The sequence below is a fragment of the Podarcis filfolensis genome (genome assembly GCF_964270895.1).
Source record: "Podarcis filfolensis genome assembly, chromosome: 14".
NCBI classification, from domain to species: domain Eukaryota; kingdom Metazoa; phylum Chordata; class Lepidosauria; order Squamata; family Lacertidae; genus Podarcis; species Podarcis filfolensis.
Window position 1 is genome coordinate 43,605,713 of NC_139616.1, and position 18,008 is coordinate 43,623,720.

The 18,008-nt window shown below is 47.9% G+C and overlaps 1 protein-coding gene across 5 annotated transcripts; it reads right to left on the minus strand.

Annotated features, from left to right (window-relative positions):
* Positions 1 to 611: 611 nt before the first annotated feature.
* Positions 612 to 17,800, minus strand: LOC310749207 (alpha-N-acetylgalactosaminidase-like). Of its 5 annotated transcripts, none has more exons than XM_083585815.1 (8): positions 17,696 to 17,800; positions 14,604 to 14,775; positions 13,377 to 13,551; positions 11,213 to 11,390; positions 10,518 to 10,612; positions 9,066 to 9,227; positions 5,984 to 6,181; positions 612 to 1,475 (listed from the first exon to the last, which is right to left on the minus strand). In XM_083585815.1, exons 2-8 carry the CDS (start codon positions 14,756 to 14,758, stop codon positions 1,215 to 1,217), a joined length of 1,224 nt encoding a protein of 407 aa, XP_083441941.1. In that variant the 5' UTR covers positions 14,759 to 14,775; positions 17,696 to 17,800; the 3' UTR covers positions 612 to 1,214. The 5 variants fall into 5 exon arrangements, with proteins under 5 accessions (XP_083441941.1, XP_083441943.1, XP_083441940.1 ...); XM_083585817.1 differs by having other exon boundaries at positions 17,681 to 17,798; XM_083585814.1 differs by lacking the exon at positions 17,696 to 17,800 and adding an exon at positions 17,605 to 17,691.
* Between the last annotated feature and the right edge of the window lie 208 nt (positions 17,801 to 18,008).

The window sequence follows — 18,008 nt, forward strand, 5'->3', positions numbered from 1 at the left end:
AAATTATAAAGGCACAAACCTCTGTCACTGAAGAACACTTTTTCCCCCCGGTTCTATGGATCACGTAAATTAATTGCCTGAAGTTAGGTGGAAAGATAGTTAAAACTGACTGAAAGGGCTTTTCGGTGTTGGGCCGTTGCTGTGAAAGAGGCTCTTCTGCCAGATTAAGGCTGCAAACGCACAATACATTTAAAGCACACAAATTTCCCAAGGAATCCTGGGGGAACTGTCATTTGTTAAGGGTACTGGGAACTGCAGCTCTGTAGGGGATAAACTACAGTTCCCAGGATTCTTTGCGTGTGGAGGGGGGGAGGAATATGTTTTAAATATATGGTGCATATGCAGACCATATCAAACCAGCAGATACCAGAAAGCATTCCTTTACTTACCTAGGAGAGCTACTTTCAAGTGTTAAGATATAGTTAAGAAACTCCTTTTCCCCTGCACAGAGATTCCATGTGCAGCACAGTTGGGCTGTCTTGCAGTAAGAGAGACAAAGAGGGTTTGTAAGAAAGAGAAGCTGTGCTCCTGCAGCCCAGGAGACGGGGGAACCCCTTCTCTCTGAACGGAAAGAAATGGAAAGAGAGTCAGGCCATCAGAGGACACAACCATACAATTAAAACCAGTACGACTTCATTGATTTGGGAGAGGGACTGGAGACCTGAGCGACAAAGGACAGGGCACTTCCATGATTTTCCAGGTAATCCTAATGAGGATGGAGGGAAGGATATGCGTTTAGCTTCCAAACTGCCCCTGGTTCCTGCTACCTTCAAGGGCTGCACTACACACAACACTTTTGCAGCAGTTGTTTTTCTGCATGGCTGAAGGTGCCAATGGACGGATCTGGGCCATTCTGCGCCATGCGCATATGCTTTGTGCAGCAGTGGGAATTGCACCCTCCCTCTTGTGCAGTTTTGTGAGGCTAATCCAGAAAAGGTAATTTCCGTGGAGGCAGCTCCTTTGGGGTCCTGCAACTCTCTTCCACACAGGTAGGTACATACTTCTCAAGAGAGTTTTCGAAATATTCCCAAAACACCCAGAGAAATTGGGTGGAGGGTCCAGCTTTTCCATGGTTCTGTTTATCTCCTGTGCCCGTTGCCAAAGCCCTCCACAAGGAGGAAGAAACAGCTTTCGTGCCTTGGCTGCTGATTTCCTTAGCTGCAGGCTTTCCTTGTGACATCTGAAGCACATTGAGTCCTTGCGGAAAGGGAAGATCAGCACAAAGGCCTGAGGAAGAACAGGACCACGCCGGTCGGAGGGACCTTGGTGCGAATGGGGTCGTTGAGCTTGTAGGTCCCCATGAACAACTTTTCCAGCACTTCATAGACCTTGTAGCCTGCCTTGCAGTCCAAGATGCCCAGAAGCTCCAGAGTCGTCACAATTGGCTTTGGTGCCCCATCGGTGCCGTTGTTCATCACCGCTACCGCGAACTGGCCATTGACGAGGGGCCTCTTCCATACTTCCAAGTGTTGGCTCTGTCAGGCAGAGATGGGGAGAGGCTTGGTTACTGATGTTTAGCTTTATGCTGGGAAACTACTGGGTAACTCACTTAAAGATCTAGAACACGCAGAGAAAGGAAAAGAGCAGAGATGGGTTGTGCATAGACACAGTTGCAACTGCTTTGGAAAGACCCCTGAAGAGGAGAAGCCTTAGAGAGTGGTGGCAAGGCGGGACCTTCAGTCCTCACAACTGCCTCATTGAGGGCACGACCTACTGGGAAGAGTTGAGGTGATCACTAGGCCTGCACTGTTTTGGTTTCTTTGAATAAAGAGCTAACTGCGCTGACTGTAATTTTTTGTTGACCTACGCTCGACTCTGGGTCCTAAGACGTATGATATAGGAATCCAGCCTACTCTTTTGAATTCCCTCCCTTTACACCAGATGTGAGGGAGCTTTGACCCTCCAGGTGTTGATGAACAACAACTCCCACCGTCCCTGGTCACTGACTATGTTTGTTGGGGCTGATGGGAGTTGATGTTCGGCAACATCTGGCGGGCCAAAGGTTCCCCACTTCGTTGCATACTAGTCAGGCGCCATCTTTGTCATCTTTTTGGCACCTGCTGAATACTTTTCTCTTTCAACAAACCTTTCAAGTGGAGATCTTTCTGCCACTCAGCATCTAAGCTGTTTTTGAACAAGGAATTGTTTTTAAATGTTTGCATTGTGTTTGTTTATGTAACTGGTTTTAGACGTGTTTATGCTTTTCTTTTTTATGGTTGCAGCTCACAATCTGCATTACAGTTGACTTTTGTACAGCGCCCAGTCATTTGGACATTGGATAAATATTTATCACTGGGCATTGCCATCACCACAATTACCATTCATTCATAAGCTGCTGCCTTGACACTGTGTACAGGAAATGGCAGCGATTCTGCCCAAGCCATCTGGCACCGGACTGCTTTCTCAAAGGGTGTGGTGACCTACAATGCACACAATCTCTGCGCTGCGCCTACGAACAAAATTCGTAGTTGCCTTATACTGGGTCAGACTGTCTGGCAAAGGCTCTTCAGGGTTTCAGGCAAGAAGTCTACCTGGAGATGGCGGGAATGGAACCTGAGACTATTTGCATGCAAGGCAAAGCTATGCAGACTTCCGCTCCTTCTTGAGGTCACTGTCCATGCAACTCTGCAGGGATGGGACATGTACAGAAGTAGAGGAGTTTGGGGGAGGCAGTGATGGTGTTACTCCTGATGGTCAGCATTTGTTGGCCTGCCTCCAATAGGAAAATGACTCTGGCCAGTGCTGTAGCATAGGAAGTGACAATAAACTCTTTATTAGCAAAACAGCATCTGCACAGGAGTGTCAGGCCTAATGAGCAACTCAGGTCTTGCCCCCATGAAGCAGTTGCACAGACTAAAGATCCCTGCCTCCCCATAGCCATCGAAGTCCCCCTCGTCTCCAGGGATTTCCCCCCAAGCAACTGTGCCTGCAGGTCTGTCTTTTATGCCTCTCCTGCTTCTGGGGGACAAGCGGGGAGTGGAGCTTGTCACAGCAGGCAAGGAAGACACTCATGACTCTTCATCTCTACTTCTTGGCCTCCCTCCCTCCTCTCCCGCTTCAGCTTCTGCCTCTGATTCTGGCCTTCTCTCTGCCACAGACTCTCCCCGCTCACTGAGTCCTGTTACCCCTTCAGCTTCTGACACCTCCTCTTCCCAGTCTTCTCCCTGTGACCACTCATCATCATCCCACCACCACTCCCTGGGCTCTGTGTCTTCTTCCCAGCTGGTTCCTCCGACCATTCCTCTGCACCCAGCCAGTGCTTGACAGCACAGGACTGCAGTGAATGGTTACAACATGGGCTTCTTTCAAGCTGGGGACAGGAAACCTGTACCTCTCCAGAAGCTGCTGGACTACAACTCCCATCATCCCTGAACACTGCTCCCGCTGGCTGGGGCTGATGGGTACTGGGAGTCTGACAACATCTGGAGGCCCGCAGGCCAACCAAACCTGCTCAAGCAGAGTTCTGGCTATAGCCACCAAATTCCCAGTATTGGCACAACCTAATCCGGGGTGTGACAAAGAGAGTGCACAGAGCTATTATTAGGTTCGATACTCTGCTTAATTATTACCCTGCTGTGCCTATCAATCCTAGGAATTGGTTATGTGTGGGGGGGAAACCTGCAGGCCGCGACTATCAGCAGGTATCACACTCACAGCTGGAGCCTCATTACAAAATGGGGTGTGGCTCCCATTGATTTGGGATCAGGTGGAAGGGTGGCCCGTGTGTGGGAGGGACAGATATCCGGGGGAGGAGGGTGTCGCCGGAGTAATATTAATGACCAAGAAGGTAAGAAAACAAATCGCCTGCTGGTTGCAGGAAGGAGCGGGAGGGCAAAGCGCTAAGTCACGATGCTGATCGAGTTCACATGCCACAAGGGATGAGTGCGCGCGAGGACAATTACGGAAAGAAGGAGCCGGGAGCCTGATGCTGGCCAAGGTGGCCCCAGGAGACTCAAAAGCCCAAGCTGGATCCTGACACAAAGCCAGCTACTGCTGTGTCATCCAGTGCTTCAGTGGCCATGTGGGAACTGCTCCTAACTGCTCCTGCTCATTTGTGGCTCTTTCTTCCCCTCTGTTTACCTTGAATAGAAAAATGGTTACACAGGACATCCCGTTTCTGGTTTCCTGGTTTTAGAGCTTCTGCCCAACTTGGAAAATGCCACATGTTGTTTTTCTTACAAACTGGCATTGCTGAGCCTCTACAGCCCCTCCCATGTCCCTCAGCTGTTTATGGCGATGTCCAGCATTCAGGGAAGAGCTGTGCCTCAGCGGTAGAACATTTGCTTTGCCAAGAGAAGGCCTAAGGTTTAAGGAACAACCCCTGCCTGAAACCCCTACCAGTCTTGAGCTGCCAGTCAGGGCAGACAATACTGAGTTAGATGCACTTTGGTATAAAGCAGCTTTCTATGAATTACTCCACAGCGGTGAAGTACAGTGTTTGACATGAGAAGGCTAAGAAGCGATCTGTGTAGGCAAGCAAAGAAACATCAACAAAGGCTTCATTGTATTAATCACCTTCTAAACCTCTGTCTCAGGGCCACTTACACATAAAACAGAAACAATATTCCTGGGACTCTAGGAATCCTGCTGCAACCCTATCTTAGCGCCAGAGCACCTGCTTTGCAGGCAGGCCCCAAGTTTTATCCCTGCCACCTCCAGTTAAAGCAAGGGTGGGGAACCTAAAGCCCAGGACCCAAATGAGTCCCTCCAGGCCACTCTAGCTGGTGCTCAAGACTCTCCCCAGGCCACACCCGGGAGGGCTGCCTGGTTGGCGCTGACCTGCGACACAGCCTTTTCAGTGGTAGCTCCCCAGTTGTGGAATGCCCTCCCTGGTGAGGCTGCCTTGCTACGTTATTGCTGACTTCCAGGAGGGAATGGAAAACATTCCTGCTTTTGCTGGCTGAAGAATACTGTTCCTGGCAACCCTGAGATCAGTGGATGAAAGTACCGTATTGGTCCGAATATAAGCCACACCCGCATATAAGCTGCACGTTTAAAATTGGAGGGGAGAAAAGAAAAAAAGAAAGAATACCCAAATATAAGCGGCTCCATTCCTCGCTGCTCCTGGCTGCATATTGTATATTGGGGGGGGGGAGCTGGCTGCGTTGCCAGCGGCCTCTCCCCTTCCTCAACCTCTCTCCCTTCCCAGCCTTGGGGGAGAGGATTGGGGACTATGCACAGGGTGGCCGCCGCTTTGCCTTGTTCCTGGCTGCATACCGTAAGGTTGAGAATATAAGCCGCACTTTAACTTTTCACGGTTGGAATTTGGGGAGGAGGAAGTGAGACTTATATTCAGGCCAATACGGTATGTTTTTTTATTGTGGTTGGCGTTTAGAATGTTTTAATCTGTTTTGGAATGTTTTTGCTTTGATTTTTAATTGTATATCTTTTTGCAGCCCTGGGGTGCATGGGAAGAAGGCAGGGATATAATTTTAATTAAATGATGAGAATAATAATAATAATACTCCCTTCCATCTCCCCTCAAGTGATTCTGCCTGGTTGGAATGCCTTCCTGAACTAGGAGAACGCCTCATGTTTGCCTGGCTGGAGAGGTGTGTGTACAGTAACCTCGGACTCCTACACAGCTGACTTTCGTCAGATAACTTGCTTCACTCACTTCCCCCTGGCTCCACCCACTGTCCCATTGGCCACACCCATTTTGCCTTTGGCTCCACCCACCACAGGCACACAGCTTTCAGACTGCAAAGAGGTTCCCTGGACCTGAGTTGAAGGATCTTGGGGGACAGGGAATTGTGAACAGGGGGACTTAAGACCTTGGAGAGCTGCTGCCAATCAGAATAGGGGATGCTCAGGTAGATGGATTAATCTGGCCCTGGCACAAAGTGGCTTTGTATGTCCATATGCAGCTTAGCTGCATGGACGATCCCTTCCATGGATGACATGTTTTCAGGCTCTTGCAACCACCCTGAGGATAAGGAGTGTTACTGCTCAGGTCCCCGTCTCAGTGACTCAGTAACCGTACCTTTGCAATACGCTTCCCTGGAATCCCCAGATTGTCTTGGTTGATGTAGATGAGCAGTGGGTTCTGCAAGATGTTCTTGGCCTCGGTTGAGATAGTCCGCAAGTTACAGGACATGAAGAAAGGGGCCGCCAGCACTGCCCACAGGGCCACCTGCACTTTCGACTGCTCGTAGCTCAGGCCAAAGTTACCAATGATCAGCTGGGGGGGAAAACACAACACAAGAAAAAGAATATTTTATTCAGCAGAGTGTCATCTTCTAGAGGAAGAGCAACACAAAAGGGAAAAATGATTTACAGCTTCGAAACCGGATCCTGAATGTAAAGACAAATTGGAACGAGTTTATCCCTGATTAGGTTTGCCATGGCCTGATGGTTATTACCTTGTGGTAACACAGAGGCAGGTTTTGATGCCAGTGTTGTGGAATGCCCTCCTTGCTGAAACATCACAGCCCTCCATATGTGCCGGCATTCCTCCAGCCCTTGAAGACAAACCTGTTTAGGTAAGTGTTCCCCTGAATGGAATATGCGGTTTTATTGCTTTAACTGTTCAGTGGTATTCATTATCACACTTTTTAATGGTTGATTGTACGTTTTAATGCCTTAATGGATTTGTTAATTGTGTACTTTAATTATTTACTGATTTTAATCATTGTAAAACACTTGGAAGCCATTTTGGCAAACAAGCGATATATAAATCAATAATAACCACAACATCTTATTTTAAATATTCATAGGGCACCATTCCAAGCGATTTATTGCAACTACTAGCTGCCAAGGACTTGCAGAATGAGGTATTCTTATTTTGCCATTTGTAATAATAATAACTAGAAGACTGCCATTTTCTACAATGAATTACTGGCTTGCAAAGCCCTTTGTTTATACACACGCCAGTAAACCATGCAGTAACCTTCAAGGTGGGCCACTATCCCTGGGGACTGCTGATTATGGGCACCACTAAGAGTGGAGGGCAGCCCTGACTCATGGGGGGCACAATTCATGGGGGAGTTCGGCTGAATGAGCTGATCAGCTCCCATCATCCCTGACTGCTGGGCCATGGGAGTTGGGGCTTGGGAGCCCTGTCTCAATTGCAGAGGCACACATTGCCCATCCCTGCTTAAGACAGCATCTTCCAGCAATGTAGACCACTTTCTTAGGTTCTGTGTCAATGTCCCCTTTGGATAGGTAGATTCCTATCAAATTCACGTTGATTCTTTTTGTACACCTTTGAAGTTTCTCTTGCAATCAAGCAGTATATAAAAACAATGTCAAATAAATCAATAAATTTCCACCTGTGGGCAGAAAAACTTGAAAGGCAGTACAGTCGCACCTTGCTTTGTGAACAGCTTAGTTCTCAAACGTTTTGGCTCCCTAACGCCGCAAACCCGGAAGTGAGTGTTCCGGTTTGCGAAATATTTTTGGAAGCCAAACGTCCAGTGGGGCTTCTGCGGCTTCCGATTGGCTGCAGGAAGCTGGCTGCAGCCAATCAGAGGCTGCACTTTGGTTTTCGAACGTTTGGAAGTTGAACAGACTTCCAGAACGGATTCCGTTCAAATTCCAAGGTACGACTGTATAGGAATTAAAAGCGCTGGAAATTAAAAGGAAGCTCTGCAGAACAGAGGAAGGAAAACACCCTCTAGTGGTTACTTGGAGTGTGCAGGTTGTCAGGCTTGGTTTAGGGATTTCCCTGCCTCTCTTATCATTTGCAGTCCAAATGCCCTCCTAAATCAGACCTACAGTCTTCTTTTCTCAGATTGCCTTGGAGCTATTATAAGAACTGCAGTTTCTGGATCAGACTGAAGCCCTTCTCACCGACCATCCTGTCTCCAGAGCAACCACTCAAGATATCTCTGGGAAATACGTGACTGCAGCACGCAAGGCGACAGCCATTCCTCGGGGTTTGTTCCCAACAGCCAGAATTCAGAACTGTTTCTGTGCATGAAGGTTCTGCAGGGCAACATTCTGTCCTAGATGTTATTTAGCATCTAAAGGAGGCCACTGGGAGCAGACTCTAGGAGCATGGCGCCATCAGCATACTGATGACATGCAGCTCTAGTTCTCTGAATCAGGAGAGGTCATGCAAGACCTGGACTGGTGCCTTCATGCTCTGGGCACCTGTGGACTGGATGAGGGGCAATAAAGTGAGTTTGGATCCTGGCAAGGCAGATGCTCTGTGGGTAAATGGTGCTCAAATTTGAGTTGCCTCTTCTGGACAGGGCTGTGCTCCCTCTAAAGGTACATAGCTTCCCCATCCTCAGAGGAAAAAGGACATGGACTCCAAGGCTATACTTGCTTGGGAGGATAGTGTGCCCTCTGTGAGGTCCTTTGCAAGTCCCAGCACCAGAGGAGTCCACAATGACAGCACCTCTCTGGAGTTGCCTTCCAAAGACACCAGCTCGGAGGAGCTAGTAGAAACTTGGCCTTCCTACACCACTGGCTGCTGAAAATATCAGGGACCCTTTAAGAGTAGAGGCTCCACTTACTATGGGAAGGGAAAGCTGCTCAAAGGAGACTGCAGGCTGATTTAAGGTGTAGCCTTATTGGCTCATTCCTTCAAAGGTTCAGTCTGGGATTGAAGGGTGTTGGAGGAACGTTCAGGCCTTCCTTATCGGACTGGCAGAATATGGGAGCTATCCAGGGTGCTACCTGGCTTGCCTTCTGACCTCTGCTTTGACTGACCTTATTTATCTAGACTTGCCCCCTGCCTTGTCTGGCCTGGCCTTGCTAGGGACTTGATCCTGGTTTGACCTGACTTTCTGGAAGTGGTGCTGGCAATCTGTAACCTGGCTATCCCTGGCCTCTGTGCCTGGAACATGCCCCTCACTGGGGTTAGAACCCTGCGCCCACACCTCCCGGTAAGTCCAAACAGAAAAATATTTTCCCATGTCTAATATTTTCTGCCCCGGGACAGAAATTTTTCCAGAACACCTTTGGATGTCTGCCTTCTGCAGTCTCTTCTGTGCATCGATGCTGCTATTGTGTTTCTGTCTTCTCCCTAAAAGCAATGGTCTACAATCCTAGTACTGCCCTTAGTGCCCAAGAATTTTAAGCGGAAGGGACGGTAGTATGGGAAGAGTTGGCTTTACCGTATCAGGATCATTCCACCTTCCCGGTCCTGCAACAGGCTGAATTATGTCCTGATGATTTCCATACCACTCAATGATGTGGAAGAGGCTGTCCCAAGAGTCTTCAATATCACCAAAATTTCTCCACAGGTTACATATTTTGCCAAGTAAGGTATAATTCACCTGGATAAAAACAACAGGGACACAACGGCACAGACGTTGCTAGGAATCTGGTGCTGCCCGTGCACTTGCTTCTGCACTCAAACAGTACAAGTTCACAGGCTGAGCAAATGAACAGACACAAATCTTATAACTAACAGCTGTTGGGTCAAGTACAGCCCCTTGTCCCAACCACACCTGGACCAATGAGGACAAGCGACTGGTGAAGCACATACAAGTGATATACAATAACACTCCTCACTAGCTAGCTGTCTAGGCAAACTATGACTGCAGACCTGTTCTCTGTCTCAGATGCTTGGAGCAACAGTGTAATCCACCCCCTGTCCCTTCTTAACTGCCCGCCCCCTGGCTGATGCAGTCCCATTGCCTTAAGCCATGGGTAGGCAAACTAAGGCCCGGGGACCGGATCCAGCCCAATCACCTTCTAAATCCAGCCGCGGACAGTCCGGGAATCAGCGTGTTTTTACATGAGTAGAATGTGTCCTTTTATTTAAAATGCATCTCTGGGTTATTTGTGGGGCCTGCCTGGTGTTTTTACATGAGTAGAATGTGTCCTTTTATTTAAAATGCATCTCTGGGTTATTTGTGGGGCATAGGAATTCGTTCATCCCCCCCCCAAAAAACAGTCCAACCCCCCACAAGGTCTGAGGGACAGTGGACGGGCCCCCTGCTGAAAAAGTTTGCTGACACCTGCCTTAAGCCTTTCCTTTAACGAGGAAACAACAGAAGAGGGAATGCCCAGGGGTTTTCCAAAGACATGACCCCCTCTGGGAGTTCTCCAGGCCCTCTTGTTGCTCATCTCTTCACTCCTGCTCTTTCCCCCCTTGCTCTGACTGTCTGGTCTCCTGCTCCTGACTCCTCCTCTACCAGCAGCAGTAGCCACTTCACAGGTGGCACAGAACCACACAGACCAGCAGCCCCTTTCCCTGGTTCTTCCTCCTCCCATACTGTCTCCTCTGTCAACACATTCCCCCACACCTCAGGCTCCTGCCCATCCCTGACACCCCTTGAAGGTGGTCATCCATCTCCATGCACAGCCTGAAGGTGAAGAGAGGAAAATGCCAGGCTGGTTGGTGGGCAGCGATGGAGTGGTGTTTGCCATCACCCCGTCCCCCTTCCCCCAGACTGGCAAAAGCACTTGCTGACCGGGGTTCTATCCAGACACAGAAACCCCCATTTATGAAACATGTCTTGTCTCCCATCTCTACCCGTGGAATAAATGGTCCCATGGTCTTGAGAATGTTGCCTGTCCCAGAGCAAAGGCAGAGACACAGAAAAAGGTGCAGAAATTACCTTCGGTGGAAGGCCCCCCTCGTAGGCAGGCCAGCTGCAGGAAAAGGCAATGGGCCGTCCTGTTTTGTTCAGTGCTGCACTCATCTTTGGGTAGCCTGGGCAATAAAGAAAGACAGGGCTGTCAGCGGGCTGTTTTTAATGCTGACAAAAGCAGTGGCAGCTGGTTTGCTGGAACTGGCGGGGTGGAAAGCAGGGAGGCCAACAGCAGGTGGCACCAGAGCAAATGGTATCATTCTCATCCTCTTCCCTGCTAAGTTCTACAAACTCAACAGGGAGCCTAAGGAGGGAGGTGGGGGTTGGCTGAGGTCAGACAGAGCTTGATGGGCCCGTGCCCCATTTGCCCAAATGAACCAGCCTTCACTGTTAAAATGACACAATGTCTATGCAGGCATGCTGAAGCCCACTGATTTCCGCAAACATTGGTACATCTAACTCAACACTAGCATCTAACTCTATTTTTGTAAACTGCTTTGAGTTTTGTTTCATTTTTGAATCAGGCGGTGTAGAAATCTTTTGCAATGAACAACTAAACAGGACTGCTAGTGCTCAAAAGGACTACAAAGCAAAACCATTTAATGTACCCACTGCCTTTGTGGATTACTCCATTTTTAAAAAGGGACAATCTGGGATTTGCCGGCTTCAACTGAAAATCCCCTCCTTCCTGCAATCCTCCCTGTTTATTGACAGGCACGAACCTGCTGCCTTGATGGAAGAATTGGAGAAGCAGCCATCCAGCTTCAGCATGTCAACCCCCCACTCGGCAAAGGTCTTCGCATCTGTCTCAATAGTATCCAGGGTCGTCCCAGGGTAGCCTGAGCAGGTCTTGCTGCCCAGGTCACTGTAGATGCCAAACTTCAGGCCTTTGGAGTGAACCTGGGTGAGAAGAGGCAAGAGGGAGCGCCATGACCCCGGAGTCCAGTGGGGACCATGACACAGAGTGAGAGGTTACAGTGATACCAGCTCAAGAAATGGGCCATGTTCTCGTCTCTGAGCATGATGCTGGGGATCCTGAGGCTGGCAGGCTCAGCAATCTCCTACAGTTAATGAACCTTTTTCAGCTCAAGGTCCACATTTTCTTCTGGGCAGACTTCCAAAGCCCATGTGCCACTGGTTGGTGGAGCCAGAGACAAAACTGGGTGGAGCAAAGATACAAATTTTAACTTTTTTTGTCAACTCTCTTATTTGCTTTTGTCGTATCAGCTTACTTTGCACACAGGTATTGAATCAGCACAACAGACTACGACAAAACAAAAATTCGTACAAGCGCAAATTTCCCGGGGAGCAAACACAACTGTTAAGTCTTCACTGCATTTCAAATAATGCAAAGGAGACAGAATCATTTATTTTTCTAAATATAAAGGTAAAGGTAAAGGGACCCCTGACCGTTAGGTCCAGTCGCAGATGATTCTGGGGTTGTGGCGCTCATCTCGCTTTACTGGCTGAGGGAGCCGGCGTACAGCTTCCGGGTCATGTGGCCAGCATGACTAAGCCGCTTCTAGTGAAACCAGAGCAGCACAAGAAAACACCATTTACCTTCCCGCTGGAGCGGTACCTATTTATCTACTTGCACTTTGACGTGCTTTCGAACTGCTAGGTTGGCTGGAGCTGGGACTGAGCAACGGGAGCTCACCCCGTTGCGGGGATTCGAACTGCCGACCTTCTGATTGGCAAACCCTAGGCTCTGTGGTTTAGACCACAGCACCACCCACGTCCCAGTTGCTAAATATGCTGCATCTGAATTAAGGATCATCTTGAAAAGTCTGTTTTGAGGTGAGTTCAGTTTTGCCCTTTATACAGTTTCTATACATATTCACACACCCCTCTCTATCCTCCATCCAGACAAGTAAGAGGTGTTCCCAGAGTTCAGGGACCCATTCCAGTGCACCCGCTGGAGCATACTGCTCACTGCTCTCTGGGAGCTCTTTTGGTGCTGAGACAACTAACTTGCCTCATTGTGCCTTGTGGGCTCCTCCTCAAGGGCAGAAAAAGACTTAGAGTTCAATTTGTGGCGTGTATGCTTTCCATTTGGCTCTGGTTAAAATGTTTTGGCTGAAATTAAGTGAAAAGTGTGTTTCTTTATGGCCCAATTTGCACAGCACAGAAAGTTGTGCAATCCCATTCAGGACACGCCAGAGTCAGTAGGCGTCTGGTGCCTTTTGAAGAATCTTACTCTAGCAGGCATTGTAACTGAATACTGATTTTGTCATTTTAACTCATTTTCATGGTACCTCTGGTTACATACTTAATTCGTTCCGGAGGTCCGTTCTTAACCTTAAACTGTTCTTAACCTGAAGCACCACTTTAGCTAATGGGGCCTCCCACTGCTGCCGCGCCACCACGGCACAATTTCTGTTCTCATCCTGAAGCAAAGTTCTTAACCCGAGGTACTATTTCTGGGTTAGCGGAGTCTGTAACCTGAAGCGTATGTAACCCGAGGTACCACTGTATTGACTTTCTTGTACACTGCAATTAAGTGGCGTATTAAATGTTGAAATAAATAAAAACCAATACACAAGAGGGCTCTTTCATGCCTTCTTGTTTGTGCCAAAAGGAAACAAACCATGATCCTGGCTTGCTGTGTCTGAATTAGGCATCGTGGCTTGTTTTGCTCCATTAAAGCACAACTTAGCAAGCCAAGAAACCATGACTACATTAATACTATTAATTAAATTGGTTAACCAATTGTCACACAAAAATAGCATATGTGGAAGCACCTTTGCACATACAAAGTCTGTAAGAAATACATAAAGCTATCCCCTCTGTAAACTACAACAGAAGCTTAATCTTAAGTAGCTTTTTTCTTGCAGCTTTTAGAGAAATCTGAATGCTTTCAGAACAAATGCATTTTATTGAACTTACGTAATCGGCAAGGGCTTTAATGCCACTGGGGAACCTTTCGGGGTTTGGCTGCAACCTGCCTTGCGCATCTCTTTTATTTGCTGCCCAGCAATCATCCAGGTTGACATACTTGTAGCCGAGCCGCAACCATCCGTCGCCAGCCAGCCTGTCTGCCATAGCCTTGATCAAGTGTTCACTGTTAATGAACAAGTTAGAAAGCTAGTGTGAACAGGGCCTTGCTGTGTTAGAAAATCCACCCTTTATCAACTCTTTCTGGAGCTGCTCTGCCTAATGTGATTGAACTTGACAAACATCAGCCTAGACTAATACATAACATGCTGAAAAAAATAATGAAAAAACCAAGATTTTCAGAGATGATCTTTATGATGCTGGAGCTTAGCTGCATAGAGAGGAACACAGAATTGTCATGCAAGCCCTTTAAAAGAGGGCTGGTTATAAAAAGCCTTTTGATAAAATGGAATCTTCAGGAGACATTATTAACACTGGGGCAACCAAGGCACTGCAACAGGCTGCAAATTGCAACAGTACAATTGAAGCCTAGGTTTGTTTAGGTACGGCAATGGAAGAGTCTCACAATCTCTATTTAAAAGAGTGGAAACAACTTGTTTAAAGTTAGCCTCAGCAAAGCAATGCCCACCATCTGAAAAATGTTTTGTTGCCTCATTGTGGGATGAGACATGGCCAGTCCAATACTTTACTTTTCCTGTCCTTGTGGCTACACTGATGTGATCTAAGAGGTGTGGTACGAGACAGCATCACTGAAGCATCACTGAAGGTATGGAGGGGGGGACCTCTTAAGCAGGGGAAAAGAAAAGAATGTGCCAGATCTCATTGTTGTGTTCTTGGTTTCAAAGGGATATAAGTGTGGGGAGCTGAAATAAGCCTGTAGGTGCATCTGTTCAAGTAAGCTAAAATTTCCTTAGGACACTGGTGTAGTTTTCCTCATTAGAATGATAGGTTCCAAAAAACTTAAGGTTCAAGCCACGAAGAGTAGCATGTGTGTTTCATGCACCTTCAGTTGATGCAGACTTCAGGTAAAAACCACAGGCAGACAACCCCTACCATTGCATTAATGGTTCGCTAGGATGTAAAGAAGAAACCAAACCAGTGGAATTCCTCACTTTATGACCATTCCCCCCTCCCCGCAATCCCCCCCCAAACGATTGTTTTAATAACAGCATCCAAGTCAACAGCTTCAGTACAACTTTTTCAGCGCATTTCCCCCACCTGATGCAGTTGTCAGGATCATTTTTGCAGTCTGTGTTACATCTAAAACGTTCCCAAGGCACCCAGCCCATTGGCGGAGTCTTCAGCAGTCCGTTATCCAGGGAAGCACAGCAGGCTGCAAGGCCCAGCAATATCCCCAGGGAAAAGTGCAACATGATTCAGACACCACCCCCTGTAAAAATCAGAAGAGGGCACATCTGATCATGGGAGGTGGAGCAAGGTTGTTTTCTCCTGCTCTGGAGGGTAGAACCTGAACCACTGGCTTCAAGTTAGATTCAAGAAGATTCTGACTAAACACCAGGAAGAACGTTCCGATAGCAAGAGCTGTTCAATGGTGGAACAGACTCCCTCAGAAGGTGGAACCTTTATTGGAGGCTTTTAAGAAGAGGTTGGATGGTCATCTGTCATGGAAGCTTTATATGAGATTATTGCATTGTAGGGGGTTGGACTAGATGATGCTCGGAGTTCCTTCCAACTGTACAATTCTATGATTCTATAATAATCCAACATATTACCGTATTTTTCGCTCTATAAGACGCACCAGACCACAAGACGCACCTAGTTTTTGGAGGAGGAAAACAGGAAAAAAAATATTCTGAATCTCAGAAGCCAGAACAGCAAGAGGGATTGCTGGGCAGTGAAAGCAGCAATCCCTCTTGCTGTTCTGGCTTCTGGGATAGCTGTGCAGCCTGCGTTCGCTCCATAAGACGCACACACATTTCCCTTACATTTTAGGAGGGAAAAAGTAAGTCTTATAGAGCAAAAAATACGGTACTTCATTTCAGTGGTTTCAAATAATTTCTGATGTTTGAGGCTCCTTATATGCATCTTTGGTCACCACAGGCAAAGACAATAAGCAAATGGGAAGCAAAAGAAGAGGTACCATGCTGCCTTTTCCAATTCCAGGTTGTTTTACTAAGCAATAAGCACCTCTAGTACAGCATTTATTTATTATTCCATTTGTGACTCACTTCCCAGGAGGCAGCATGGAGCAATTAACAGTAGAATCAAAATACATGTCAAGCAATTGCATGCATAAAAACCAATTAAAATAGTTTCTTATATACATACATACATATATATATATACTGTACATACAAACACATATACATATCCATATACACACGAAAGCACATATAAAATAAATTCAAATTCAGAACACATACCTACTGAGATAATTACAATTGTTATTATTATTACCCGCCCTTCACCAGCAGGCCCCAGGGCAGGTTACAATCATTTAAAATTAGAATTAGAAACAGCTAAAACAGATTACATTCACAAGAGATGAATATATATATGAACACTATATATTGAAGATGCCACACCCACCTCTGCAGGGAGGGGTTTCTGCAACTTAGGGGCAACCACAGAGAATGCCCTCTCCTGGGCCACCCCCACCCCCACCCTTCCAAGGGTGGTGGGACAATCAAGATGGCTCCCTCTGTTTATCTTAACACCCAAGACGGGCTGTAAGGAAGGAAGTGGTCTCTCGGATCCTTGAGACCTAAGTCATTTAGTGCTTTAAACACAAGGGTGAGAACCTTGAATTGGGACTGGCAAGCAATGCAGCTGTTTTAGAGCAGGAGTTATACGGGTTGGAACTCCAATTAGTAATCTGCCCACTGGATTTTGGACCAATTGAAGTTTCCAAGTTCTTTTCAACGACAGCTCCAGGTACAGTGTATCACAATAATGCACTCTGGAAGGGTTTGTAGCTGGTGAATCAGGTATAGCAGGACACACGCAATCTTAACCACTGAGGCCGTCAGGGCCTCAAGTAACAATGTTGGTTGGACCCAGAAGTAACCCCCCAAGCTATGAACCAACTCCTTGCAGGGAAGTGCTACTCTGTCTAGAACCCTTACTATTTTCTGGACTCAGTGAATAACACCACTGTCTCTTGGAGAGTCAGATCTCCATTTAGGAGAGACTTTTAGAACATATTCAATAGGCACCAGAATAACAGAGAAGGCACCTGTCTGATATAAAACTAGTGAGAGTTAAGGACACAAGAACCTGCTGGATCAGGTCCATAGCCCAGCATCCTGTTCTCATGGTGGGCACCTAGATGGCGTTGGAAAACGCAAATATTTCCAAAGGGCACGCGTCACCACACTAAAGGCCTGATTCCAACATTGTGCTGAATGGACCCCTGATGGGATGGTTATCTGCTGAATGCCTTCTCACACAGAACACAATGATGGGGTTGGGAACATAAATGATGAGACAATCTCATCCCCTGTATATCCACCCAAAGAACTGCTGATCACTCCATTATGCTTGTGGCATGAATTACTGCTTCAATCCCTGCTGAATTAAGTTTTCTGCAGGAATTCCTCCACCTTCCTGCCTACCCATCAGGTTAGGCAATCCTAGCCACCAAAATGCATTCACAAGCTTGTGGAATCTCATAAGCATGCCACCCAAACCAGTATGCAACAAAACATTTTGAGCTGATGGCACTGCACACTGGGAAGTCTCTCAGTGATGGCTCCCCTGCTGCTGTGCCCTTGTCTGGATAAGGCCACCCACTACATGTGGCTGCAAAAGTGAGCAAGTCTGACGACTAAAACAGGTTTCAAAGGTGCCAGAATTATGACCTTTAAGGAGTTTTTGAATTTCTGTATTGTGTTTTTTTTAATTTATGGGTAGGGAGCCATTTTACCCCTTCTCTATGCGATTCCCCTCACTGCATTTAGGGGTTTGAATGGCCTTTTCGAGCGTCATCAGAGTGACGACACAAGGGCTGACTGTGACGTCAGTCGGAGAAAGAAAACGCCTCCACTTATCATCGAGGGCCCTTTAAAACACGCCCCCTCGGGAAAGCTCCTCCCATGTTCCAGGAGGGTCGTGCGCAGGCGCATTGTCCCTGGTGGTTTGAAGGCGGGAGGGTACGCGAGGCCACCACAGCCCGCATGCGCAGTACAGCCGGCTCTCTTTTCTCCTCAACCTGACAGCCGGTCACGTTCCCCTCCTGAGACGAAAGCCGGTGACTAACCCTTCGGGTAAAAAAGGATGGCAGGCGACGCCCGCACCCCATCTACCAGCGGCGCCCCCTGGAAAGCCTCCCGCACCCCCGCCTCATTTACCCGCCTTTCCTCAGGAACACAGAGCAACTCTAATTCCCGGTCAGGGGAAGGGCGGGACTCGCAGAGATCGGCGGTTGGCCGGACGCGCGCGCCCTATCAGCGGTGCCGACGCATAGCACGGCAGCCAACGGCGGGAGGGCTCCTGTCGGTTCGACCAATGAGGAGACGGCGAACGAGGCAGCGGAGGCGTGCCCTGGGAATCAAACGACAGCCAATGGGAAGCGGCGGCATCTCTGTGAGGGGAAAGCGAGAGCGGCGTCCGAGGCCCCGCCTCCCATAGAGCCCACGTCGCTCCCCGCCTCGTCCAATCAGC

Coding starts and splice junctions, on each gene's coding strand:
- LOC310749207 (XM_083585815.1), bottom strand. CDS start 14,758: ATGTTGCACTTTTCCCTGGGGATATTGCTGGGCCTTGCAGCCTGCTGT. Junction 13,552..14,603: donor GATCCTGACAACTGCATCAG/GTGGGGGAAATG, acceptor GTTCATTAACAG/TGAACACTTGATCAAGGCTA. Junction 6,182..9,065: donor GGTGGAATGATCCTGATACG/GTAAAGCCAACT, acceptor TTTCCCCCCCAG/CTGATCATTGGTAACTTTGG.